Here is a 27512-nt window from a genome sequence, read left to right as displayed (position 1 = left end):
ATACACATCTAAAATATTATGTGCAATAAAATTAATAATTATGTTTCTAGATGATCCATACGTACATGTATTCATTCAACACCCATAACAACTTTCTGTACTCTACAGGGGGACTTAAGCCTTTATCCTCAAATAACTTATTATTTATTCTCTCTCAGTTCTACCTAAATTAGGGATTTTAGAATTAAGAGTTAAATCAAGCTCTGAAACTGAGGCAATAATTAATAGCCTACCAACCAAAAAGAGTCCAGGACCAGACAGATTCACAGCCAAATTCTACCAGAGGTACAAAGAGGAGCTGGTACCATTCCTTCTGAAACTATTCCAATCAAAAAAAAGAGGGGATCCTCCCTAACTCATTTTATGAGGCCAACATCATCCTGATACCAAAGCCAGGCAGAGAGACACAACAAAAAGAGAGAATTTTAGACCAATATCCCTGATGAACATCAATGCGAAAATCTTCAATAAAATACTGGAAAACCGAATACAGCAGCACATCAAAAAGCTTATCCACCATGATCAAGTCGGCTTCAACCCTGGGATGCAAAGCTGGTTCAACATACACAAATCAATAAACGTAATCCATCATATAAACAGAACCAATGACAAAAACCACATGATTATCTCAATAGATGTAGAAAAGGCCTTCGACAAAATTCAACAGCCCTTCATGCTAAAAACTCTCAATAAATTCGGTATTGATGGAACATATCTCAAAATAATAAGAGCTATTTATGACAAATCCACAGCCAATATCATACTGAATGGGCAAAACCTGGAAGCATTCCCTATGAAAACCGGCACAAGACAAGAATGCCTTCTCTCACCACTCCTATTCAACCTAGTGATGGAAGTTCTGGCCATGGTAATCAGACAAGAGAAAGAAATAAAGGGTATTCAATTAGGAAAAAAGGGAGTCAAATTGTCCCTGTTTGCTGATGACATGACTGTATATATAGAAAATCCCATCGTCTCAGCCCAAAATCTCCTTAAGCTGATAAGCAACTTCAGCAAAGTCTCAGGATACAAAATTAATGTGCAAAAATCACAAGCATTCCTACACAACAATGACAGAGCACCAAATCATGAGTCAATTCCCATTCACAACTGCTACAAAGAGAATAAAAAACCTAGGAATCCAACTTACAAGGGATGTGAAGGACCTCTTCAAGGAGAACTACAAACCACTGTTCAACAAAATAAAAGAGGACACAAACAAATGGAAGAACACTCCATGCTCATGGATAGGAAGAATCAATATCATGGCCATACTGCCCAACGTAATTTATAGATTCAATGCCATTCCCATCAAGCTACCAATGACTTTCTTCACAGAATTGGAAAAAACTGCTTTAAAGTTCATATGGAACCAAAAAAGAGCCCGCATTGCCAAGACAATCCTAAACAAAAAGAACAAAGGCTGGAGGCATCACACTACCTGACTTTACACTACAAGGCTACAGTAACCAAAACAGCATGGTGCTGGTACCAAAACAGATAATATAGACCAATGGAACAGAACAGAGGCCTCAGAAATAACACCACACATCTACAACTATCTGATCTACGACAAACCTGACAAAAACAAGAAATGGGGAAAGGATTCCCTACTTCATAAATGGTGCTGGGAAAACTGGCTAGCCATATGTAGAAAGCTGAAACTGGATCCCTTCCTTACACCTTATACAAAAATTAATTCAAGATGGATTAAAGACTTAAATGTTACACCTAAAACCATAAAAACCCTAGAAGAAAACCTAGGCAATACCATTCAGGACATAGACATGGGCAAGGACTTCATGACTAAAACATCAAAAGCAATGGTAACAAAAGCCAAAATTGCAAATAGGATCTAATTAAACTAAAGAGTTTCTGCATGGCAAAAGAAACTACCATCAGAGTGAACAGGAAACCTACAGAATGGGAGAAAATTTTTACAATCTACCCATCTGACAAAGGGCTAATAGCCAAAATCTACAAAGAACTCAAACAAATTTACAAGAAAAAAACAACTCCATCAAAAAGTGGGCAAAGGATATGAACAGACACTTTTCAAAAGAAGACATCTATGCAGCCAACAGACACATGAAAAAATGCGCATCATCACTGCCCATCAGAGAAATGCAAATCAAAACCACAATGAGATACCATCTCATACCAGTTAGAATGGGGATCATTAAAAAGTCAGGAAACAACAGATGCTGGAGAGGATGTGGAAAAATAGGAACACTTTTACACTGTTGGTGGGAGTGTAAATTAGTTCAACCATTGTGGAAGACAGTGTGGCGATTCCTCAAGGATCTAGAACTAGAAATACCATTTGACCCAGCCATCCCATTACTGGGCATATAAATCATGCTACTATATACCCAAAGGATTATAAATCATGCTACTATAAAGACACATGCACACGTATATTTACTGTGACACTATTCATAATAACAAAGACTTAGAATCAACCCAAATGTCCATCAATGATAGACTGGATTAAGAAAATGTGGCACATATACACCATGGAATACTATGTAGCCATAAGAAAGGATGAGTTCATGTCCCTTGTACGGACATGGATGAAGCCAGAAACCATCACTCTCAGCAAACTATCGTAAGGACAGAAAACCAAACACCGCATGTTCTCACTCATAGGTGGAAACTGAACAATGAGATCACTTGGACACAGGGTGGGGAACATCACACACCGGGGCCTGTCGGGGGTGGGGAGCTGGGGAGGGTTAGCATTAGGAGAAATACCTAATGTAAATGACAACAAGTTCATGGGTACAGCAAACCAACATGGCATGTGTATAGCTGTGTAACAAACCTGCACGTTGTGCACATGTACCCTAGAACTTGAACAAAAAAAAAAAAAGAATTGGGAGTTAAATGAAAATCTTCCACTAAGTAACATCTTAACAATTTTGCTCACTCCGTTGACAAAGTGATAATCACCTACATGTAAGGGAAAATTCTAAAATATGACATTTTCAAAAAAACTATTAATATTACTGATCTTATTTAAAGTTTAACCTTAAAAATTGTTAACAAATCAAGAGGAAGAAGAAACTATAGGGCACAATCTTGCACATTCAAATTAAAAATTTGTGTACTTTTTTCCAAACGGATTGTTTAAAATGCAAATCTCTTATGAAACTTCACAGATTAAATTTTGTTATAGACAGTATCATATTTCTCTTTACCTCAATCTTCACATGCAGGCAATACAAAAACCCTGTGCTAGAGGCTGCTCCTATTCTCTGCTCTTCTTTGAAGATACATTTGATGATTCTAGCAAGGGTTCAGCATCAACTGAAACTCAATTAACTTAAAAAGTTAAGCATGTACCTGAGGACCTAATTTGAGAAATGTTGTTAGCTTGATCGAATTATAATGAGAAATCCTCCCACAAAGTAAGAAAAAAGGCTTTTTGGCCTACGGTTTTATTGAATAAATGTGTACCAAGAATTGTGTACTGAAAGCTTATTATGTACCTGGTTCTATAAGACACTATGAAAATTTATGCAAGGGTCAAACCCCTAAGAGATTAAATAATGCTCTAACACAGAGTTCTCCAGATTACCTTTAACTAAAATTGTATTCTATTAAATATTGCTTATCATAAAAATTCTATCACAGCAGAGATAACTTTCTAAGTTCCCAGAATCTCCCCAGAAAAAAGAAAACAGAAAGACCTAGGTAGAAAAACTAAAAATCAATGGATGACAGTTACAACAAAATTAAGTGACTGATTATCCCCACAAACCTCAAAATGCCATCAGGTAGGAACAAACCACTACAATGAACACTAAACCTGCCTGATGCCTACAACTAATGGGGAGTCCAATGGATCCGAGGGAAAAAAAAAAAAATTCAAGAGATATATAAACTGGAAATCACAGTGAACCAATCTGAGAAAAGCACAGGTTGAAAAGGATTTTTCCCCAGTCTGATATGGTTTGGCTGCGTCACTACCCAAATCTCATCTTGAATTGTAGCTCCCATAATTCTCACGTGTTGTGGGAGAGAAACAGTGGGAGATGATTGAATCATGGGGGCAGTTTTCCCCTTACTGTTCTCAAGGTCATAAATATGTCTCACAAGATTTGATGATTTTATAAGGGGAAACCTCTTTCACTTGGCTCTCATTCTCTACTGTCTGCCACCACACGAGATGTGCCTTTTGCCTTCTGCATGATTGTGAGGCCTCCCCAGGCATGTGAAACTGTGAGTCCATTAAACCTTTTTCTTTATAAATTACTCCAGTCTTGGCTACGTCTTTATCAGCAGCGTGAAAACAGACTAATACAGTAAATTGGTACCGGCAGTGGGGCGCTGCTGTAAAGATACCCAAAAATGTGGAAGTGACTTTGGAACTGGAGAACAGGCAGCAGCTGAAACAGTCTGGAGGGCTCAGAAGAAGACAGGAAAATGTGGGAACATTTGGAGCTTCCTAGAGACTTGAATAGCTTTGACCAAAATGCTGATAATGATATGGACAATGAAATCCAGGCAGATGTGGTCTCAGATGGAGATGAGGAACTTGTTGGGAACTGGAGTAAAGGTGACTGTCACGATGTTTTAGGAAAGAGACTGGCCGCATTTTGCCCCTGCCCTAGAGATTTGTAAATCTTTGAACTTGAGGGAGATGACTTAGGGTATCTGGCAGAAGAAATGTCTAAGCAGCAAAGCATTCAAGAGGTGACTTGGGTGCTGTTAAAACCATTCCATTTTAAAGCGGAAACAGAGCCTAAAAGTTTGGAAAATTTGCAGTCTGATGATGCGATAGAAAAGAAAAACCCATTTTCTGAGGAGAAATTCAACCTGGTTGCAGAAATTTGCATAAGTAATAAGGAGTCAAATATTAATGACCAAGACAATGGGGAAAATGTCCTCAGGGCATGTCAGAGACCTTCCTGGCAGTCCCTCCCATCACAGGCCTAGGGGCCTAGAAGGAAGAAATGGTGTTGTGGGCCAGGCCCAGGACCCCCTGCTGTGTGCAGCCTAGGGACTTGGTGCCCTGCATCTCAGCTGCTCCAGCTGTGGCTAAAAGGTGCCAATGTATAGCTCAGGCCATGGCTCCAGAGGGTGTAAGCCCCAAGGGTTGGCAGCTTCCCTGTGGTGTTGAGCCTGCGAGTGCACAGAAGTCAAGATTTGACTTTTGGGAACCTCTGCCTAGATTTCAGAGGATGTATGGAAATGCCTAGATGTCCAAGCAGAAGTTTGTTGCAGGGGTGGGGCCCTCATGGAGAACCTCTGCTAGGGCAGCGTGGAAAGAAAATGAGTTGTGCAAGCCCCTACACAGAGTCCCCACTGGGCACTGCCTAGTGATCTATGAGAAGAGGGTCACCATCCTCCAGACCCCAGAATGGAAGATCCACCAACAGCTTATACCATGTATCTGGAAAAGCCACAGGCACTCAACACCAGGCCGTGAAATCAGCCAGGAGGGAGGCTATACTGTGCAAAGCCATAGGAGCAAAATCATAGGGGTGGAGCTGCCCAAGGCCATAGGAACCCACCTCTTGCATCAGTGTGGCTTGCATGTGAGACACAGAGTCAAAGGAGATAATTTTCGAGCTTTAAGATTTGACTGACCTGCTGGATTTCCGACTTGCATGAGTCCTGTGGCTCCTTCATTTTGGCCCGTTTCTCCACTTGGAACAGCTGTATTTGCCCAATGCCTGCACCCCCATTATATCTAGGAAGTAACTACCTTGCTTTTGATTTTACAGGCTCATAGGTGGAAGGGACTTGCCTTGTCTTGGATGAGACTTTGGACTATGAACTTCTGAGTTAATGCTGAAATGAGTTTAGACTTTGGGGGACTGCTGGGAAGGCATGATTGGTTTTGCAATTCAAGGACATGAGATTTGGGAGTGGCCAAGGGTGGAATGATATGGTTTGGCTGTGTCCCCAGGCAAATTTCATCTTGAATTGTAGCTCCCATAATTCCCATCTGTTGTGGGAAAGACCCAGTGTGAAATAACTGAATCATGGGGGAAGTTTTCCCCTTAACTGTTGTTCTCTTGGTAGTAAGCCTCATGAGATTCGATGGTTTTACAATGGGAAACCCCTTTCACTTAGCTCCCATTCTCATCTGCTACAATGTAAGATGTGCCTTTCAGCTTCCGCCATGATTGTGAGTCCTCCCCAGCCACATGGAACTGTAAGTCCATTAAACCTCTTTTTCTTTATAAATTACCCAGTCTCAGGTATGTCTTTATTAGCAGTGTGAAAACACACTAACACACAGTCCAATAACAATTAAGTGTGAATGGGCCGCAATAAGCTTAGAATGGGGAGAGACAGTCTAGCCCCTAAAAACTCTCATAACTGACCACGAAGTTTCTCTTCCAGGATAGGGCCCCAAACTGACAAAAAGAAAAAACCTGGGAATTGACTCAAAATTGAGCAGGACAGGTATAACAAGAGATAATACAAAAGGAGATGGTCCAGATGAAAGTGCAAAAACGGAAGAGAACAGGAACATCTGAACAGATGGCCTTGCTTTTTTTTTTTTTTTTTTGAGACAGAGTCTTCCAAGTAGCTGGGACTACCGGCATGTGCTACCATGCCCTGCTAATTTTTCTATTTATAGTAGAGACGGGGTTTTGCCATATTGGCCAGGTTGGTTCGAACTCCTGACCTCAGGTGATCCACCTGCCTCAGACTCCCAAAGTGTTGGGATTACAGGCGTGAGCCACCACATCCAGTCATGCCCTCGTTTTTAAACATTTCATGAAAACAACAGAAGAGGGAGGTATGTGAAGTTAAAAAAGCTATCTTGAATAGGACTTCCTCCTAAAAGTAAAGGAAAATTAATACCGCATAAAAATGATCAACAGAAAGAATCAAGATAAAAATCTCATACAAAGTTAATATAAAAAAGAGTAAGAATAATAGCTTTACAATGAAACCACACCTAGAAAAAGCTGCCCAAAAAAAACAGATTAAAACTGTAAAACAGATTAAAACTTCAGAACTAGCTAAAAGACACGTATGTGATGAAAAAACACATAAAATTAAAGACATGGACAAATAGAACAACCAAATTTGAAATTTTAAAATAAGAAATATTCAGAATTAAAATGACAGAATCAAGAAAAAATTAGAAATAAAAGAAAAAACATTTCAGAAATAAACATTAAACAAAATGAAACATGACAACAAATAATAGTCTAAGAGAAATGGAAAGGCAAAAGAAGGAAAAAAAATTGTAATTAAAAAAAGTAATAAAAAGGATCCAAAAGCAAATGATAAATATTGCCGTTAGGCAATAAAGATCCAACATACAGGTAAGAGGAGTCGCTGAAGAAGAAAACTAAAACAAAAGAATATTAAAAATAAACTGTAGTTCAAAAATAAATAAACTGTAATTCAAAAAACTTCACTGAAACAAAAAAAGACATAAAACTACGTACTGAAGGAGCATACCATATGTAGGTATTTTTGGTCTAAAAGAAACTCACTTTATATTTAAAGATATAGTTAAACACATAAGCACAGAAGATTTATCAAACACCGAGCAAAGGAAATCTGCAGTGGCTACTAGTGTATGCATAAAAACTGATACATCTACACAACTGCTGTGCAACAAAAGATAATGTGAACCAGTTATATCATTTTAAATCTCGATTAGCCTCATTTAAAAAAATTAAAACAGGTAAAATTGATTTTAATTATATATTTTATTTATGTTTCTCTTCTGCAGAACTCACATGGAAAATACTAAACTTATCTCACCTTCATCCACAGACTTAAAAAATAGTGTCGTGAAAACTTTTTGCAATAAACTGATAATCTAATTACTCATCAATAGCTAAGACAGCACCTAAGAGAAAGAAAGGATCAAAGCAATACATTCTTGGAATCCGCTCTAAGTAAAACAAACTTGCACATCTTATGTAAAATTTAAATTTCAACTGCCTATCAATATACTAGGTTCTCTCCAGTTCCAGATTTTTATTTTTTAAAGACAGCAGAGGTACCATACAAATATTGTACTTTAATGAACTGTAAGTCATTTTATTTGAAAAATTAATGTGCTTCTAAATAATAAAATTTATTCCAACTTTACTTGAAATAACTATGTCAGAGAGTGAAAGAGCAGAAAACTTCTTTAATGTACTTAGCCACTTTCATCTCCTCTTATAATCCTAAACATCTCAGTTTTACCACTGAATATTTGGACAACATGACCACTAACATAAGTAGTGCCTGTCGTTTTAGTTGCTTTTTAAGCTACAGTAAAATATTTATGGTATCTACCAATACTCTTTTCCTATTCACTCTGTATCTGGCCTGATTGAGAATTTAAGTTGAGGCCACAGAATATAGCAAAGCTTACTTATGAAGACTGATGAAAACCCCTCATTTTGCCTTCCATAAGAAATTTTTTCTAGGAAAGGTCAAAAGTTTAAATTAAGACAAGCAAGTCAATACTATGACATAGGTATTGCTAAGTTAAGCTAAAGACTATGCAGTTAGCTCATAGGTTTTTCTAGGAATAACTAGGTTATAATAGAAATCTGTATCCACTGTTTTTTTTTTTTTTCTTAATAGAAAATATAAACAGCAAAAGCGTGTGTTCAAAAACAATTCTTCCAGATTCAGAAAAAAAAATCTGTCTTACAGATTTAACCTGAGAATCTTTTCACATTCTTTTGACTTATGTAAGAATGCTAACATATTTTACTCTGAGGTTGAATTTCACTTTTGGTAAAAGCTGAATCACCATCACTAACCATGATATAATTTGTATGCAAAAACAAGAAATGAAAATGCTTTTGGAACTGCTATGGTAACTAAAGAAGACTGAGTATACAACTAAAACATTCTCAACAATGGAAGAAACTTCAGAGTCATCTAAACTACTCCTCATCGGCCTATTGAATGCTTAAATCCCGGCCACATGTTTCCAGGTAGTTGTCCAGCCTCTTTACAAACCATTACAGTTAACAGTAAACCAACCTATCTTCCAAGGCAATCAATTTCATTTCTGGACAGTTTTAAATATTGAAAAATACTGCCTTTCTAGTACCTGCATTTCCAATATTACCTTGGAATTTTCATATGCTAGCTTAAGTCACCCCCCCTAAAGCTGCTGTATTTTTGGAATTTTAAAGCGAAACAGGAACATGAGGTGAAAAAGACAGCGATCAAGAAACAAAAAAAGACTACATAAAAATACAGGCTAAATGGGAAGGGGAGTGCATGATTCTTTTTTCTCCATTCCCCATTCATTGCTAAGGATAATAAGCATTATCTCAGAATTTAATCAAACCAAAGAATGATCTCAACATTCCATTAAAAAACAAGTGCATACTGTGTTCCCAGCATAGTGGAAGCCACCACAAGCACTACAAAGACACATATGATAAATTTTCAAACTGCTGGAAACTTACAATTTAGTTAGACATAGGCAAAGGTAACAATATATGGTACTTGCCATAGATAACTGAGCACATACTACATACAGAAGAAGCTTTTATTAAAGTAGAGACTTAAGCTGGGTTTTAAAGAATAGGAAGAATAGGAAGGTTTGCCAGAAGGGATATGCAAAATACATTTCCGGCTGAGCACGGTGGTCCATGCCAGTAATTCCAGCACTTTGGGAGGCCAAGGTGGGTGGATCACCTGAGGTCAGGAGTCCAAGACCAGCCTGGCCAACATGACAAAACCCTGTCTCTACTAAAAATCCAAAAAGAAATTTAGCCAGGCATGGTGGCTCATGCCTGTAGTCCCAGCTACTTGGGAGGCTGAAACAGGAGAATCGCTTGAACCCAGGGATGGAGGTTGCAGTGAGGTGAGATCACAACACTGCACTCCAGCCTGGGTGACAGAGCAAAACTCCATCACAAAAGCAAACAAACAAGAACTACATTTCCAACACGGACAACAGCAGAACCAAAACAAAACAAAAGAACACACTATCAGATTGTTTCAGCAGAAACAGCTGTCTGGTACAGCCAAAGCTATTTGTTGCAAAGCGTCTGAAGTAAGGTCAAAGACAAATGATGAAGCCAGAAGGCAGAGGAACATGAAGACCAGTTTAATGAAAATAAAAACTTTTATGAGTCTCATAGAAGACTCAATGCAAATTTCTTAGGACGGAAGTAAAATAACCAAAGCAACGTTTTAGGAAAATTACTCTGAATGCACTGTGTAAAATAAATGGAGAAGTGACACTGATGAGAAATCAGGAATAAGGTAAAGCCCTGGACATGTCAGAGAAATGAAACTAGAAAGCAGCAGAAGCAAGGAAAGAATTAAGAATACAGAAGCAAAAGGGAGAAAACAGTAAGAACCATAGAATATACAAGTTTTTAAGATTAACTGGAACAATGACATTAACTTTCTTTCCAAATGGCTCATTATTTCCATTTTAGTTTGTCAAGCTGAAAGTAAAACAAAGACATCTACTACTCTTAATATTTACAAATGCTAAACATTAATAACTATCACTATAGCCAAAATTCCCATATTGAAACAATTTCATAAATCCTTGTTTCCTGTTTCCATATGGCATATACAGGGATTTGGTTGATATTGCTGTACAACAAGAGTTAATTCTGGTATTCCATTCTTTACTCCACCCAAAAGTATAATATCTTGGGTGGGGCGGGGGGGGAAGCTATAGTATTTATGAAAGTATGAAAAACTTGGTCCTTTCCAAAAATTTGAAAAGTACCTCACAATAAACCCAAGACCAAACACATTTAATCTGACCATGAACCACATTAAAAGAACTTTTAAGACTTTTTTAAGGTAACTTTATTTCTATGTTATTAAAAATCAAAGTAAGTTTTGGGAGACAATTATTTTCTTTTAAAAATAACCATACAGCAATTCTAACAGCTGTACATATTGTTGTGCTCTAAAAACTGAAATACATAACGTATACATAAATAACAGATAAAAATATGGTACATATAACATCAGTTTATAAGTAACCTTGTGAAAAACTTAGCAATTACATTTTACAGAATTACACACACACATACACACAAAGAACATTTTTATTTAACAGCTTGACTCGGCTCGAAGATTAAATCCTGTTTCCACATTTACTAATAAAAGGTATTTTTTAGAAAATAGAGCTAGCCAAAACTATCATCTTTGAAAATTAGAAACACAAGGGTATAACTATGTAACTACGTACAGTAAAAGTATTTCTCTTAGTTCCATAAATAAATACCTCCCAAGCACTTCTTTTTTTAGACTGAGTCTCACTTTATCACTCAGGGCACAGAATGCAGTGGCAGGATCTTGGCTTACTGCAAGCTCCACCTGCCAGGCTCAAGCGATTCTCTCACATCACCTTCCCGAGTAGCTGGGACTACAGGTGTGTGTCACCACGCCCGGCTAATTTTCATATTTTTAGTAGAGACAAGCTTCACAATGTTGGCCAGGCTGTTCTCAAACTCTTGGCCTCAAGTGATCTGCCCACTTTGGCCACCCAAAGTTCTGAGATTACAGGAGTGAGCCACTGCTCCCGGCATCAAGCACTTTTTATATCAAATAAATTATTATAAAATATCATATGAATATGGAACACTGTATCACATTGTGATCATCACTTTTGCTCATCTGAATTAAACGTCAAAGTTAATATAACAGCCTCCAAAAAGACAGACATTTTAATGTACAGCAAAACTAACCCAATGGGATAGAAATCAGTGTAGTGTATGCCCCTGGGGGACTTGACTGGAAATTGGCATGAAGGAACTTTCTAATGTGACAGAAATGCTCTATCTTCATTGGGGTACTGATGACATCATACAGACATTTGCCAAAACTCATAAAACTAAATGAGATCTGTAAACTGTTCTCTCTGTAATTATACCTCAATTTTTTTCTTTTTATGGTTTTATAGGTTTATTTTCAGAGTAAAACAATTATACAATTTAAATCCAGGTCCAACAGAATTACTCTATCAAAGTCAGCAATAATGCCAAAATGCATTCTCACTTCCGGACACTCACCAGTATCATCTGAGTCATCTCCCAGTGAAGCAAAAGGGTCTGATATTTTATTCATATACATCTCTCTCATCTGCAATATAATCTACAATTTGTTGTGGACATATTAACTTTTCCACATCTATATCAGGAATTTCAAACCCAAATTTATTTTCCATGACCATGCTTACTCTCTACTTGGTCTCAACTGTCAAAGCACAGGTCTTTCATAAAATAAGAATTCACGGAGGGCTTCTCTGGGTCAATCTTGTCATAGAGTTTCAAGATATAAAGAAGACAGTCTTTGATTCCCTCTAACGTCAAAGGGGACACGTCACTATACTGGCAGCACAACTGTGTAACCTCTACCCAGCACCTGCACAAGCACCAAGCCCGCTGCGGAGTAAGCTGCAAAGCCCCAGCCTCATCAGAGTCCCCACAGAGCACAGGCAATGCTGAGCAGTGGGCTGTGGCCAGCATGGGACCCAGGGCATCAGTGCGATGGCCAAGGGCAGATGGCAGACACAAGCAGATAGGACACAAGCTGCCATGGCTACCCCGACCCAGGATTTCCTACCTCAATTTTTTAAAAAGAAACATAGGAGGCCAGGTCCAGTGACTCACGCCAGTAGTCCCAGCACTTTGGGGGGCCAAGGCAGGCAGATCACTTGAGGTCAGGAGTTCGAGCCAGCCTGGTCAACATGGCAAAACCCCATCTCTAATAAAAATACAAAAATTAGCAACACATGGTGGCACACACTTGTAATCCCAGCTACTTGGGAGGCTGAGGCAGGAGAATCGCTTGAATCCAAGAGACAAAGGATGCAGCGAGCAGACATCACACCACCACTGCATTCCAGCCTGAGCAACAGCGTGAGTGAGACTCCGTCTCAAAAAGAAAAAAAAAAAAGATGGTGAGAGCAGGGGGGCCACACAGAGCAATTCCTGTCAAGAAGTTGACAAATGGAATCAAATGATATTCAAATACAATTTCAAATATTATGTAGTATTTAATAACTGTTTTTAAAATCCTTACATTGTTAAAAAAAAAAAAAAATTCCAGTATTTTTTCCATATGCTTGTAACCTATGCCAAAGAAAACCAGTGAACTGCAGCCCTCTGATTAGAAAATTCTACTCTAAGCTATATAGCTGTCCATCTCAAATAATCTGCTATTCATTTCCTCTCAACAACCTAATTGAGAAAAATATTTCTGAATAACTGAACTGTTGGAGGATCTCATTTTCATCCTTAGTTTGAAATAAGCCATTAAAAAAGCAAGATACTTCGGTCATGAATGCTTTGTACCTCCATAACCCATTACAAACACCAAGTTAAACTGTCAAGCTACACCTCACAGTTTCTTGAAAAGGAGTTACAACATCAGCCGGACATGGTGGTGCATGCCTGTAGTCACAGGTACTTGGAAAGCTGACATGGGAGAATCGCTTGAGCCCAAGAGTTTGAGACCAGCCTGGGCAACATAGCAAGACCCTGTCTCAAACAAACAAAAAAAGACTTACAACATCATGACATCTGTTACCACATTCTACAGAGATATTAATAACATTGCCTTACAGGAAGTGCTTAAAAAGGTCTGCTTCTTTGATATAACTAGTATGTTTTCTCCTCAAGGATCTTGAAAGTACATAGGAGACTGCATTTCCTTTTATGCTCTAGCCAGCGAAAAGCTCAAAAACTAATTTAAGATGGAACCAACTAAATTATGCTTGTCTTTATAGCCTGAATATCTCCATTCTGTTTTTCTACCCTTATTTCACCCCATTCATGTAAACTATTGGGTTAAGATTCTGAGGTGTGTCACTCAGTCTCAACCACATATATTTTATGTATTTAGCACTTCGCAGTGACTTAAAAGTAATTTCAAAAGGGCATAAATAAGTGGTGTAACTTCACTGTGAATTACATAATAAGACCAGTAGAAGTAATCATTTTTACAATGGTGGCCAACCTTAAAGATAAAAAGTAAGATTTTGAGAATTTAAGACTGTCACATTGGGAAATGGCAAACTTTTAAAACTACAAATCTACCTCTAGCAGAGTTAAACCACTCATAAATAAGTTTAGGTTGGTCATAAGAACATTTGTTCACTGGGTTGTCTTACAACTCCTGGGCCTTGTCTGAAAACTAAGAACATCTCAAAACAGAAAGGAAATTATTCAAGTCTGTTTTTAGGCTAGAGGTGGTTTTTTACTTTATCTTTACCCGGGCTCCTTCTACTGATAAAAAAATAAAACTATGGAATTATATGGGCAAATTTTATCAACAAAAGAAATGATATTTTAAAAACACTTTAAAATCAACATTTTAGAAAGTATAGATTAAAAACTGACTTTACTATAGACACAAAACGAAATAAACATCTGTGAACTGAAAATTCAAATATTCCAATTTTATATGTGGCATATGCCATTTCAACATACAAAATTACTTTTCAGTGTTAATCCTTCGATGTAAGAAGGGTTAAATCTTTTGAAATCATTTTAAATATTTTAAATAATTTCTTGGTAATGTAATGTTTACCTGTATCTGTTCTGCTGTCCATTGGTCTAGGTTGACTGATTTGACCCTGGATATATGAACCCCAAGATTTCTATGAATTCCAGCACATCTGATGCAAATAAACACACCAATATTCCAGGAAGCCCATCGAGGACCTAATTTAGAAGAAGAAACCACACACACACAAAAAAAGCAAATATTAAAAACTAAAATAAACATAACAGCATATTAGAAGCATTTTCGGTTTTATATAATTATAATGGAAGCTTACAGAAGTCACATGCTCAAATTTCCAAACGGTACTGGCAGCAGTCTGCTACATGTGTCTTGGCAATCTTCAAGAACCTTACTGATTTTACTCATTTTGCTTTCCTAGAAACTTCCCCTCCATTCTAAGATTTTAAAACTAATTTATAAAAACAGCTTCTTCACTTAGCATAGTTGAATCAAGAATAGTAATACCCTACTGTAAAAATAATTTATTTATTAAATGCATAAGATATGCTCACAAGATTAACAACAAATAAAAATCAAAGACATTTCAAAAATTAAATGTAGAAATTAATAAGAAAAAGACAACCAGTCCAATAGAAAATAAGCAAAAAGATATGAATGAACAATTCACAGAAGAAATCTATGGCCAATAAGCATGAAAATATGCACGGTCTCATTGGTAATTAGTGAAAGTGCTTTTTAACTCGACAGTTACTTCCATTTTGCACCCAACATACTGGAAAAAAAAATTTTTAACTACTAGTACTAAGTGTTGGCAAGAAGGGGAAACAAAGACAAATTCAAAAAGCCTTGTATCACCATGGCTAAATCTCAAATATAACACTGACATTAAAAAAGGTTACAGATAAGTGTACACAGCGTGAAACCATTTACATAAGTCGAAAAATGTGCAAAATAATAGCATACTGCATATTAATTAAATGTATCCATAAATTTCATGAAACTGAGTCAGGTAACTTGGTGGTGAGGAAAGCGGATGTGATCAGGGAAAAGTTCACTGTGGGCTTGAAGAGCACACTGAATTGCTAAGCGGTATGGCAAGAATACAAATTTTTGTTTCAGTAACATATAACAGGCATATATGAACTGAGGTGTGCTACAAAATGTTAGTTCTTCAGCTCATGGTCAAAAAGTTGTGAAAAACACTGCCAAGAAACTCACATATGAATACAAGAATACAAGTCTTAGCTGTACAATTCTTCATACCTTTGAATATATTCTTTCACAATATTTTTTAAAATTTCTGAAGATTATTTTCACATATTGCTTGTAAAATTAATAAAGTAAAAATGGAAAAATAAAAGTAATATCTGCAAAATAGGCCAAATATTCAGAATCATATTCCTAACAGACTTCTATAAATTATTTGATTATGAAAAATGTACGTATATGGTAAGAGATATCAATAAAAATCAAGCAGCTGGACACAGTGGTTCACGCCTTTAATTCCAGCACTTTGGGAGGCCAAGGCAGGTGGATCATTTGAGGTCAGGAGTTCGAGACCAGCCTGGCCAACATGGAGAAACCCCATCTCTACTAAAAATACAAAAAGTAGCCAGGCATGGTGGCAGGGGCCTGTAATCCCAGCTACTCAGGAGGCTGAGGCAGGAGAATCATTCGAACCCTGGAGGCAGAGATTGCAGTGAGTCAAGATCTCGCCACTCTACTCCAACCTGGGTGACAGAGCGAGACTCCGTCTCAAAAAAAAATAAAAATAAAAATAAAATAAAGCTTTTTCTAAACGTAGCCTTCTGTTTTAAGTACATGCTGTTTATCTAAAGGTGACACTGCTCTACAAAACAACATTAAAGCTAATAATTACAATATACTAAAACTAAAAGTAATGCCTCCCCAAATTCTTTAATTACACAGCAGGAAGATTATGCACATGCAACTTATCCCCAAATATTCTGCTTTTACATTTGAGAAATGACATCCATAAACTGGCAAACATACATCTGGGACATCTATGACTACTCTAAACAGAGCTGCCTCTCCCAATTACTTTCCACTCTGTCTCATCATTTCTAATACAACAATTTACAACATAACAATGTTTTGAAGCTTACACATTAAGGTAAATAGTTACAGAGTAATAGCTGGAGGGTTTAATTATTTTTAGCAAGTAAGTCTCAAACTAAGAAAGGTTAAAGAGACACACAGTGGGCCGGAAACAGTGGCTCACACCTGTAATCCCTGCACTTTGGGAAACCAAGATGGGAGGATAACTTGAGGCCAGGAGTTTGAGACCAGCCCAGGTAACATAGTGAAACCACAGTGGTCTCTAATAAAAATTAAAAACTACACACCACACGTAGTGGTGAGTGCCTGCAGGTCTAACTACTTGGGAGGCTGAGGCAGAAGGATCGCTTGAGCCCAGGAGTTCAAAGTCCCTTTGAGCTATGATGGTACCACTGCACTCTAGTCAGAAAAAAAGGGGGATGGCAGGGTGAAGGGAGAGAGAAGGGAAGGAGAAATGTACAGTGAATTCTAGATCAGTGTCTCTCAAACCCTAATGTGCATGCACATCAACTGGAAATATTATGAAAACTTTAATTCTGTGGCCCCCAGAGTAGCTCCTAAGGTTCTGCATCCTAACGAGTTCCCAGTGATGCCCATGCTGCCATCCACAGTTGACATTTTTGAATAGCAAGGTTCTAGAGCATTCTCCACAATCTTTAACTCAAGCATTCAACACACTTTCTGATTTGCTTTTATATAACTAATGTAATTATGGGACTGATAAATGTGGCAGCAGTAAGAATGGAAACGAACAAATATGAAATCACCAGGAAGAACTGACAGGGCTTACTCATAGAAAACATAATAGCAAATGAGAAGGTAGAGGCCAAAATGCAAGTTCTGCACCTAGGATATAAAGCATGAGGGTACTTGTGGAGTCAGAAAACTGTAGGTGATTCAATGAATGCTTTAAATGATAGTGATATACCAAGATGAAAATGTCTGGCAGGTGATTTAGAATACAGGACTAAAGTTCAAACTGGATGCATACACACACACACACACACACACACACACACACACACACACCCCTTCTTTTAAGATGAGAGTTGCAGTACCAAGAACAAAAAGAGCAAAAAAGCAGAGTACTAACTCTTAGGGAGAAAATGAAAGGCAGTAAAAGTAGAGAATGAGGTCATTACAAAGAAAAGCTGTTTTCAAAAACAGGGGGGTGGGGGGATGTTCAATAGTATCAAGTGTTCCAAAGAAGAGTAACTGGGCTAAGAAAGAACATCTGGATGTGGTAACCGAGGCTGAAAAATAATAGGTAACCTCAGAGATTAGGCAGAGCAAAAGGGAGGAAGCTCATCCACTCTGAATTCATTATCAGAGTAAAAGAGAGAAAGATAATTCACCCAATCTGAATTCCATTACCAGTTTACACTCTCGCACCATTTCAGTTTCCAACTCTAAACCTTTAAGTTTCCTGTTTTCCTCTATATTAGATTATAGGAAATATTTATCTCCTGTAAATGTCTACACTCATAACAGCATGTTACACAGAATGTGCCACAATATGCATCTACTCTTTTTTCATTTGCAATTAGTTCTGTCTCCTAAAGTACATGGTAAAGTTCTCACTGGGAAGACTCTTGTATCACCTTCTGTATCACCTATAGTAAGGGAATCAACTCTATAATTTTAAAAATCTGCTAGGTCTGATGACTCAGTCAAATACTCAAATGTTTTGATTTCTGGAACAATTGATCTACTATTTTTAAAAATGGAAATAAATCTGAAAACTATGGCAAAAATCACTATCTTTAATATCAATTTTCCCATTCTTCCTTTAAGTAATAAAGGCTTCTGAATTTTAGCTAGAAACGTGGCTGTCCTGACAGAAAGACTATATTTCTCAGCCTCTCCTGTAGAATGTAAACAGAAATGATATATTTTGCCATTAACCACACTGGGCCTGTGTTCTCCTGGCCTCTTCCTCTTTTCCATTTGCTGGGAAACAATAAGGAATGAACCTGCTACCCTGGATCCAGTTACAAAACCCCCATGGTGAAGATGACAGAAATACTCTACCAATACTGGACAGTTCATGTCCAGACCAATGTGAAGGAGAAATAAACTTCTATCCTGTTTAAGCCACTGTTTTTTCCCCCTTTAAGACAGGGTCTCACTCTATTGCCCAGGCTAGAATGCAGTGGTGAAGATCTTGGCTCACTGAAATCTCTGCCTCCCAGGCTCAAGTGATCCTCCCACCTCAGCCTCACAAGTAGCTAGAACTACAGGCACATAACAACACCACGCCCAGCTAATTTTTGTATTTTTTGTAGAGACAGGATTTCACCATGGTGTCCAGGCTGTTCTCAAACTTCTGGGTTCAAGCAATCCACCTGCCTCAGCTTCTCAAACTGCTGGGATTACAGGTATGAGCCACTGCACACTGTCAGTGTGAATTACATTTGAATGTTGGTAGCAGCAAACAGAACACACAAGAGATTTAACAATCCCTGATTTTAGAGCCCAAATTCTAAGAGGGGTTAAAGAATAATAAAAGCCTTTTTCATCAAATGTGAGTTTTCTAGATCCAATTTAAATCACCAGTTATCCATTATGTGTCTATTTTGACCAAAGTATTAAACAAAAATGACAAAACACAAATCCTGTCTTCAAGGAGCTTGAACTCTAATAATCATATAATGGTTATAGTAATAAGTACAAATGACAGAGGAACATAGAAGAGGTAAGAATGAATGTCGGCCAACAATATTGATGCAGCCTTTGTAGAGACAGTGGCGTTTGATGTGATTATTATGTGGGCTGGGCACAGTGGTTCACGCCTACAATCCCAGCACTTTGGGAGGCCGAGGTGGGCAGATAACTTGAGGCCAGGAATTCAAGACCAGCCTGGCCAACATGGCAAAACTCCATCTCTACTAAAAACACAAAAATTAGCTGGGGGTGGTGGTACGTGCCTGCAGTACCAGCTACTCAGGAGGCTGAGGTGTGAGAATCGCTTGAACCCTGGAAGGCAGAGGTTGCAGTGAGCCGAGATCCTGCCACTGCACTCCAGCCTGGGCAACAGAGGGAGAACCTGTCTTTAAAAAAAAAAAAAAAAAAAAACCCTCAAGTTACAGCAGGTAAAGTCTGGACACGATATAAGAACAAGGTAGAACAAGGTACATTCTTGGTAAAATGAACAGTGCCCTCCCATCGTGAAGAGTTTCAGCTATACTGTAATAGACAGCCAAAAAATATAACATTGCAGTACCTGATGACTCCTTTTTATTTAAATGCTAATTCAAATTTAAATTTTGACATACATATACACACACACATATATACATACACATACCTCTGAAATTTGTATAGTACTACATGACTACTAACTTTCAGATAAAAATGACAGTTTTAAGCTATGGAAACCCTGCAGAGAGTGGAAATATTAGGCTGACTGATAAATCATTATTAAGTATAAATAATGTAAAAGACATTACATGTCTAAAAAACGAACAGGAATTTTATTGAGATCTCAATACACTTGCCTTGTAGCTTTCATATGATTTGAGAAGTAAGATAAAACCACTATGTGCTCTTCTGAGAAGAAATTTCTCTTCAGTTTCTGATAACCATGATGAACTAGCAAACAGAAAAGCTTTCTTAAATATTTTTTATAAAGCAAATATGATGAGGAACAAAGAATTTAATGCTAACTAACAGTAATTTCCTTTTAAGACTTATTCTATAAAGCCTTCTCCAATGCCTCAAGAGCAATTTTTAAATAACACTTATCACAATGATTTACAGTTGTTTTATCTGTCTTTTCTGAAAAACAGTGATCTCTTTGAGAATAGGGACTTCATTTTATTGATCTCTGTATGTTCTGTACCCAGCACAAGGTATGGTACAAAAATTTAAGCAGTCTCTAGCTTACAAAGGATAGCTAAGACCTTGAGCCATCTGGGTTACTACTGCCAAAACAGCTAAGGGAGTATTTTTAGAGGAAACTACCATCTTACTAAATAAATACGACATTATTCATCATATTTCCAAATACACTGTCTGGTTTAATCCTAACAAATATGCAAGGTGGGTAATATTACCACCCCATTTTAAAGATTGAGAAACTTAGGCCCAAAACATAAAGAAAAAATGGAGAGAGCCAGCTGAGACCATGACAGAGGTGAATCTCCAAATGCAACTGTGAATACTGTGTCTCCTACTACGGTAATTCCACCATTCCAAACGAAATTCCTTTATACTGGCGGGCTGATTTTACTTTACTTTGTCAGCTTTTTGAAATGCCAAGTCACTTCCGTTGAGGCTAATGATACAGGTTTAAAGATGCAAATTATTTCTTCATCTCTCCAGAAGTATCAATCCTTCTAAAATTATTATAAGTTTGTTTTATTTCTTTCCTCATAATACCCAAGATTAAAAGAAGTAAGAATTGGATTTGGTTTGGTTTTATTCATTGGAGAGGGAAACTGCAAAGGGTAGAGAATTTTGCCCAAGGAGGAACAGAAGAGGAGGGCAAAATCAACTGAGATGTAAACGTTAATTCTTAAGGCAGCATCATAGTAGTGGATGCCCAGGGAAAGAGACACACACCAAACAAGCATAAGGATCTCAAAGAGAAACTATGTATGTGAAAATATTATCCAGGATCAGGCAGGAAACAAGGAACAAATCCTTCTCTTTCCATACCACAAAGCCCTTTGTTCTTTACCCAAGAGCACTGACTAGCCCTTCACTGCTCATGGTCAGCTATACTATGGGCTGGGTATGTTTGCGAACTACCAGGAAAACCAAGAAACAAGTCATAAAAACATGTTTTCCTTCATGCCTGTAATCCCAGCACTTTGGGAGGCCGAGGCGGGTGGATCACGAGGTCAGGAGCTCGAGACCATTCTGGCTAACACGGTGAAACCCAGTCTCTACTAAAAATACAAAAAATTAGCCGGGCATGGTGGTGGGCACCTGTAGTCCCAGCTACTAGGCAGGCTGAGGCAGGAGAATGGTGTGAACCCGGGAGGCGGAGCTTGCAGTGTGCTAAGATCAAGTCACTGCACTCCAGCCTGGGTGACAGAGGGAGACTCTATCTCAAAAAACAAAAACAAAAACAAAAACAAAAACGTTTTCCACTTATAAACAACTTAACAGCAAACCTGCAAAAGAACCTGGAGCAGTGGATGGAGGAAGATTAGGAGTAACTGCAAACAGGCAGGAGGGATCTTTTTCAAGTGATGACAGCATTCTAAAATTCTACTGTGATGAGGGTTGTGAAACTCTGTTAACATACTAAAAACCACTGAATTATATACACTTAAAATAAGAGAATTTTACAGTATGTAATTACATAATAAAGCTTTTTTTAAAAAAAGTGTATGCATTTATTTAAACTTAGAAATATCATATATTTCTTCCTTTTATTGCTTTTTCCTTATTTTACCAAAAAAGAAAGAATGGCAGCCAGTACTATAACTACCAGGTTGAAGTGAAAAAAAACACTGGTTGGCCAGGCATGGTGGCTCACACCTGTAATACCAGCACTTTGGGAAGCTGAGAAGGGCGGATCACAAGGTCAGGAGATAGAGACCATCCTGGCTAACACGGTGAAATCCTATCTCTACTAAAAATACAAAAAAGTTAGCCAGGCTTGGTGGCAGGTGCCTGTAGTCCCAGCTACTCGGGAGGCTGAGGCAGGAGAATGGTGTGAACTCGGGAGGCAGAGCTTGCAGTGAGCCAAGATCACACCACTGCACTCTAGCCTGCGTGACAGAGTGAGACTCAGTCTCAAATAAAAAAAAAAAAAGACAACAACAAAACACTGGTTAATTTAGGATATGGAGTCTGAGCAAATACACAGAAATGCCAGCTAAGAAGCCATTGACTCAGATGCTATCATATTTAAAAGATTTCACATTTCAACCCAAAAGTTTAAATAGAATTTTCATAAATAGTATTCGGACAAAAGTTATTTTACATTTCCAAAAGGTTTCTCCTAGCAAATACACTCAATAGAATGGGACTTTTTTAATATTATATTTCATTATATAATATTTTATTAAGGAAACAAATGTTCTTTAAAATATTCCTTTTTAAGTAATCTTAAAGCTACTAACATATTTTGCTATGACCTAGTCACCCGTGGTTATCTATGTCACGTTCACGTTTTCCTGTAAAGAAGCCTTGGCAATGCTAAAAGATGACATGTAGGTATAACATTTTACAACTAAAGTTCCTGCACAACCTTAATAAACTTCAAAAGAGTTACCACATTGCTGATGAGAAGAAAGTTTCCACAGACTATTTAATCAATCATTTCCTAAAATGAAGCATTAATAGAAGGCAAGTGACTGTGATCACTCAAAAAAATAAGTTCACAGAACACTTCCTATCTTGACCAGGCGCGGTGGCTCACGCCTGTAATTCCAGCACTTTGGGAGGCCGAGGCAGGCGGATCACCTAAGGTCAGGAGCTCAAGAACAGCCTGGCCAACATGGTGAAACCCCGTCTCTACTAAAAATACAAAAATTAGCTGGGTTTGTGGCAGGCGTCTGTAGTCCCAGCTACTTAGGAGGCTAAGGCAGAAGAATTGCTTGAACCCAGGAGGCAAAGGTTGCAGTGAGCCAAGATCACAACACTGCACTCCAGCCTGGGTGACACGATTGAAAAAAAAAAAAAAGAACATTTTCTATCTTTATTTTCTATCTTTAAAAAAAAAAAACCTCTCAAATACCCCAGCAAGTACAAACATTACCCGTAAAACTGGATGTAATTAATTCTTCTAAAATTTGTCTGAAACAAGACTGACATTAAATAATAAGAAAACACTTTTTTTATTAAAAAACAAAATAATTGATATTTAACTCATGGCAATCTTTTTTTTTCCAATATGTTTGGTAAGAAAATTGTGTAGAACCAACCAAACCAATAACATAATAGAAAATAAAACCTTTGAAAGAAAAGTGCTAAAATAAATTATTTTAAAGCTCCCCTACTCAGAAAGACAGCACTTAAGTTGTAGTATTTAAATAATTCCCTCGGAACTGCTATTTTTTTAGGAAAAAAAAAATCTGTCACATTCAGACTCAGAATAGCAGCACATGCATTCACTTCACAAAGATTTACTGAGCGTCTACTACATCAACACACTGTTAAAGGCTCTGGGGATATAGTAGTAAACTAAACAGATAATATCCAGCCATCATGGAACTTATACTCCTATGGAAAACAGTATACAACAGGCAAACATGTGAAAGTAATAGTGTATCATGTGGTGAATTTTATGGAGAAAATGGATAGGGAGTACAGGTGAGAAAGGGGGAGGGAAAGGTAGTTATCATTTGGTCAGGGAAAGTTCTACTTGACTAGTGATCTGAAGTTGGGGGAACAAACCATGCAGCTATCTGGGGAAAGAGTAATTAAGGTAAAGGGAACAATAAGCACAAAGGCCTTGAAGAATGATACGGTTTCTTCACGTTTGCATTGAGGCATTCCTTAAGAAATGTTTAATGCATGTTTAAGAAATATCAAGGAAAACCTGGTGCAATGGCATGTGCTTATAGTCCCAGCTACCTGGGAGGCTAAGGCAGAAGGGATGCTCGAGCCCAGGAATTCAAGGCTGCAGTGCTGGAGTCACTGCACTCCAGCCTGGGCAGTAAAACAAGACCCAATCTCTAAAAAATAAAAAGAAATACTGGGCAATAAAACAAGACCCAATCTCTAAAAAATAAAAATACCAAGGAGGGTCCAAACAAACAAACAAAAGAGTCTATAAAGGGCCACTTTTACATCCCTATAAAATATAATAAAAGTTTACTCAGAAATGTTTTTAAGTGGTTGCTGCCCAAACAACCTATTCCCTAAGAATAAAACAGCACGATCAGCACTGCTGGGGATAGGCCCCCAAATCTGGCCATAAACTGGCCCCAAAACTGGCCATAAACAAAATCTCTGCAGCACTGTAACATGTTTGTGATGGCCATGACGCCCCATGCTGAAGGTTGTGGGTTTACCAGAATGAGGGCAAGGAACACTTAGCCCACCCACTGTGGAAAACCCACTTAAAGGCATTCCTGAACCACAAACAATAGCATGAGCGATCTGTGCCTTAAGGACATGCTCCTGCTGCAGATAACTAGCCAGAGCCCATCCCTTTATTTCAGCCCATCCCTTTGTTTCCAGTAAGGAATACTTTTAGTTAATCTATAATCTATAGAAACAATGCTTATCACTGGCTGTCAATAAATATGTGGGTAAATCTCTGTTTGGGGCTCTCAGCTCTGAAAGCTGTGAGTCCCCTGATTTCCCACTCCACACGCTATATTTCTGTGTGTGTCTTTAATTCCTCTAGCGCCGCTGGGTTAGGGTCTCCCTGACCAAGCTGGTCTCGGCACAGTACATACACATAGTTCTATCGTTTTTAAATCAGTGCTCAGCACATGCTTAGTAAGTATGAAAGAAAGACAAGAAAGAAAGGATTAAAGCTAAGTGAGGAAAACAATGCTAGGATTCCTCCAAAGGATGTTCTGGGCATGCACTACTGTTCTGTCAGGCACTGGAAAGGGTCAAATGGCAAAAATAAAAATAATTTGCTCTCTACTACTCCCTACTCTCCCTAAAATTCAAAGTCAAATTGTAGGATATAGCGTAGGCAAATATATTAACAGAGACTCCCGGCCATTAGTTATCTCAGAAGGCAACCTCTTTACAAATGCTCTAATTTCAATCTAACAGTATGCTTTATTTATGTGGCACTGCCCTTCCTTAGTACTTGTAGAGCTTGACAAATTTGTTGTCCCTGACATTCTTGGGACAATTGATGAAATGTAAGTTCTATAGATATCAATGATAATTTCCTGATTTTAATAAACGTACTGTCATCATGTAAAGTCTTTGTTATTAGGAGATGATATGGTTTGGCTGGGTCCTTATCCAAATCTCAACTTGAATTGTATCTCCCAGAATTCCCATGTGTTGCGGGAGGGACCCAGGGCAAGGTAATTGAATCATGGGGGCTGGTCTTTCCCATGCTATTCTTGCTATAGTTAATAAGTCTCATGAAATCTGATGGGTTTATCAGAGGTTCCCACTTTTGCTTCTTCCTCATTTTCTTTTGCTGCCACCATGTAAGAAGCACCTTTCACTTCCCACCATGATTCTGAGGCCTCTCCAGCCATGTGGAACTGTAAGTCCAATCAAACCACTTTTTCTTCCCAGGCTCAGTTATGTCTTTATCAGCAGCATGAAAACAGACTAATACAGTAAACTGGTACCAGTAGAGCAGGGCGCTACTGAAAAGATACCCAAAAATGTGGAAGCAAATTTGGAACTGGGGAACAGGCAGAGGTTGGAACAGTTTGGAAGGCTCAGAAGACAGTAAAATGTGGGAAAGTTCGGAACCTCCTAGAGACTTGTTGAATGGCTTTGCCCAAAATGCTGATAGCAATACAGACAATACGGTCCAGGCTGTGGTGGTCTCAGATGGAGATGAGGAACTTGTTGGGAACTGGAGTAAGGTGACTCTTGTTATGTTTTAGTAAAGAGATTGGTGGCATTTTGCCCCTGTCCTGGAGGTTTGTGGAACTTTGAACTTGAGAAAGACGATTTAGGGTATCTGGCGGAAAAAATTTCTAAGCAGCAAAGCATTCAAGAGGTGACTTGGGTTCTGTTAAAGGCATTCAGTTTTATAAGGGAAGCAGAGCATAAAAGTCTGGAAAAAATTTTGCAGCCTGACTATGAGACAGAAAAGAAAAACCCATTTCCTAGGGAGAAATTCAAGCCAGTTGCAGCAATTTGCATAAGTAGCAAGGAGCCTAATTTGCATAAGTAGCAAGGAGTCTACAAATCATTTTCATAGAACAAGTCCTTTTCTCTCTAACCTCATACTTTTCTTGCTAATTTCATCTACTACTGTTAAGAGTCCATAAGATATCAAGATATTAATCCCCATGACCATGGAGAAAATGCCTCCAGGCCATGTCAGAGACCTTCACAGCAGCCCCTCCCATCACAGGTGAGGAGGCCCAGGAGGAAAAAGTGGTTTCATGGGCGGGGCCTACGGTCCCCATGCTGTGTGCAGCCTAGGGACTTGGTGCCCTATGTCCCAGCCTCTCTGCTCCAGCTGTGGCTGAAAGGGGCCAATGTACAGCTCAGGCTGTGGCTTCAGAGGGTGGAAGCCCCAAACCTTGGCAGCTTCCACGTGGTGTTGAGCCTGCAGGGAAACAGATGTCAAGAACTGAAGTTTGGAAACCTCTGCCTAGATTTCAGAAGGTGTATGGAAATGCCTAGATGCCCAGGCAAAGTTTGCTGCAGGGGCAGGGTCCTCATGGAGAACCTCTGCTAGGGCCTTGTGGAAGGGAAATGTGGGGTCAGAGCCCCCACTGGGGCACCCTAGTGGGGTCAAAGTCCCTACTGGGGCACCGCCTAGTAGAGCTATGAGAAGAGGGCCACCATCCTCCAGATCCCAGAATGGCAAATCCACTAACAATTTGGGTCATGTGCTGAGAAAAGCCACAGACGCTAAACACCAGCCCGTGAAAGCAGCCGGGAAGGAGGCTGTACCCTGCAAAACCACAGGGGCAGAGGTGCCCAAGACCATGGAAACCCACCTCTTGCATCAGCATGACCTCGATGCAAGACCTGCAGTCCGTGGAGATCATTTTGGAGCCTTAAAATTTGACTGCCCTGCTGGATTTCAGACTTGCATGGGCCCTGTAACCCCCTTTGTTTTGGCCAATTTCTCCCATTTGGAACAGCTGTATTTACCCAATACCCGTATCCCCATTGTATCTGGGAAGTAACTACCTTGCTTTTGATTTTATTTTACATGCTCATAGGCAGAAGGGACTTGCCTTGTCTCAGATGAGACTTTGGACTGTGGACTTTTGGGTTAATTCTGAAATGAGTTAAGACTCTGGGGGACTGTTGGGAAAGCAGGATTGGTCTTGAAATGTAAGGACATACAATTTGGCAGGGGCCAGGGGCAGAATGATATGGTTTGGCTGCATCCCCATCCAAATCTCAACTGGACT

The 27512-nt window shown here is 38.6% G+C and overlaps 1 protein-coding gene across 5 annotated transcripts in view; it reads right to left on the bottom strand.

The window, feature by feature from the left end:
- SMAP1 (small ArfGAP 1) overlaps positions 1-27512 on the bottom strand; it is a 428466-nt gene that overhangs the window by 113253 nt on the left and 287701 nt on the right. For 4 of the 5 annotated variants that reach the window (XM_050789718.1, XM_050789720.1, XM_050789724.1 and 1 more), the window contains one exon: positions 14506-14639. The exons of the other annotated variant lie outside the window; for it this stretch is intronic. In XM_050789718.1, coding sequence (XP_050645675.1) covers positions 14506-14639 — 134 coding nt within the window. The remainder of the gene's footprint in view (positions 1-14505; positions 14640-27512) is intronic. 5 annotated transcript variants of the gene reach the window in all.

This window comes from Macaca thibetana, chromosome 4 (assembly GCF_024542745.1).
Source record: "Macaca thibetana thibetana isolate TM-01 chromosome 4, ASM2454274v1, whole genome shotgun sequence".
NCBI lineage: Eukaryota > Metazoa > Chordata > Mammalia > Primates > Cercopithecidae > Macaca > Macaca thibetana.
This window is presented reverse-complemented; position numbering and strand designations above follow the sequence as displayed.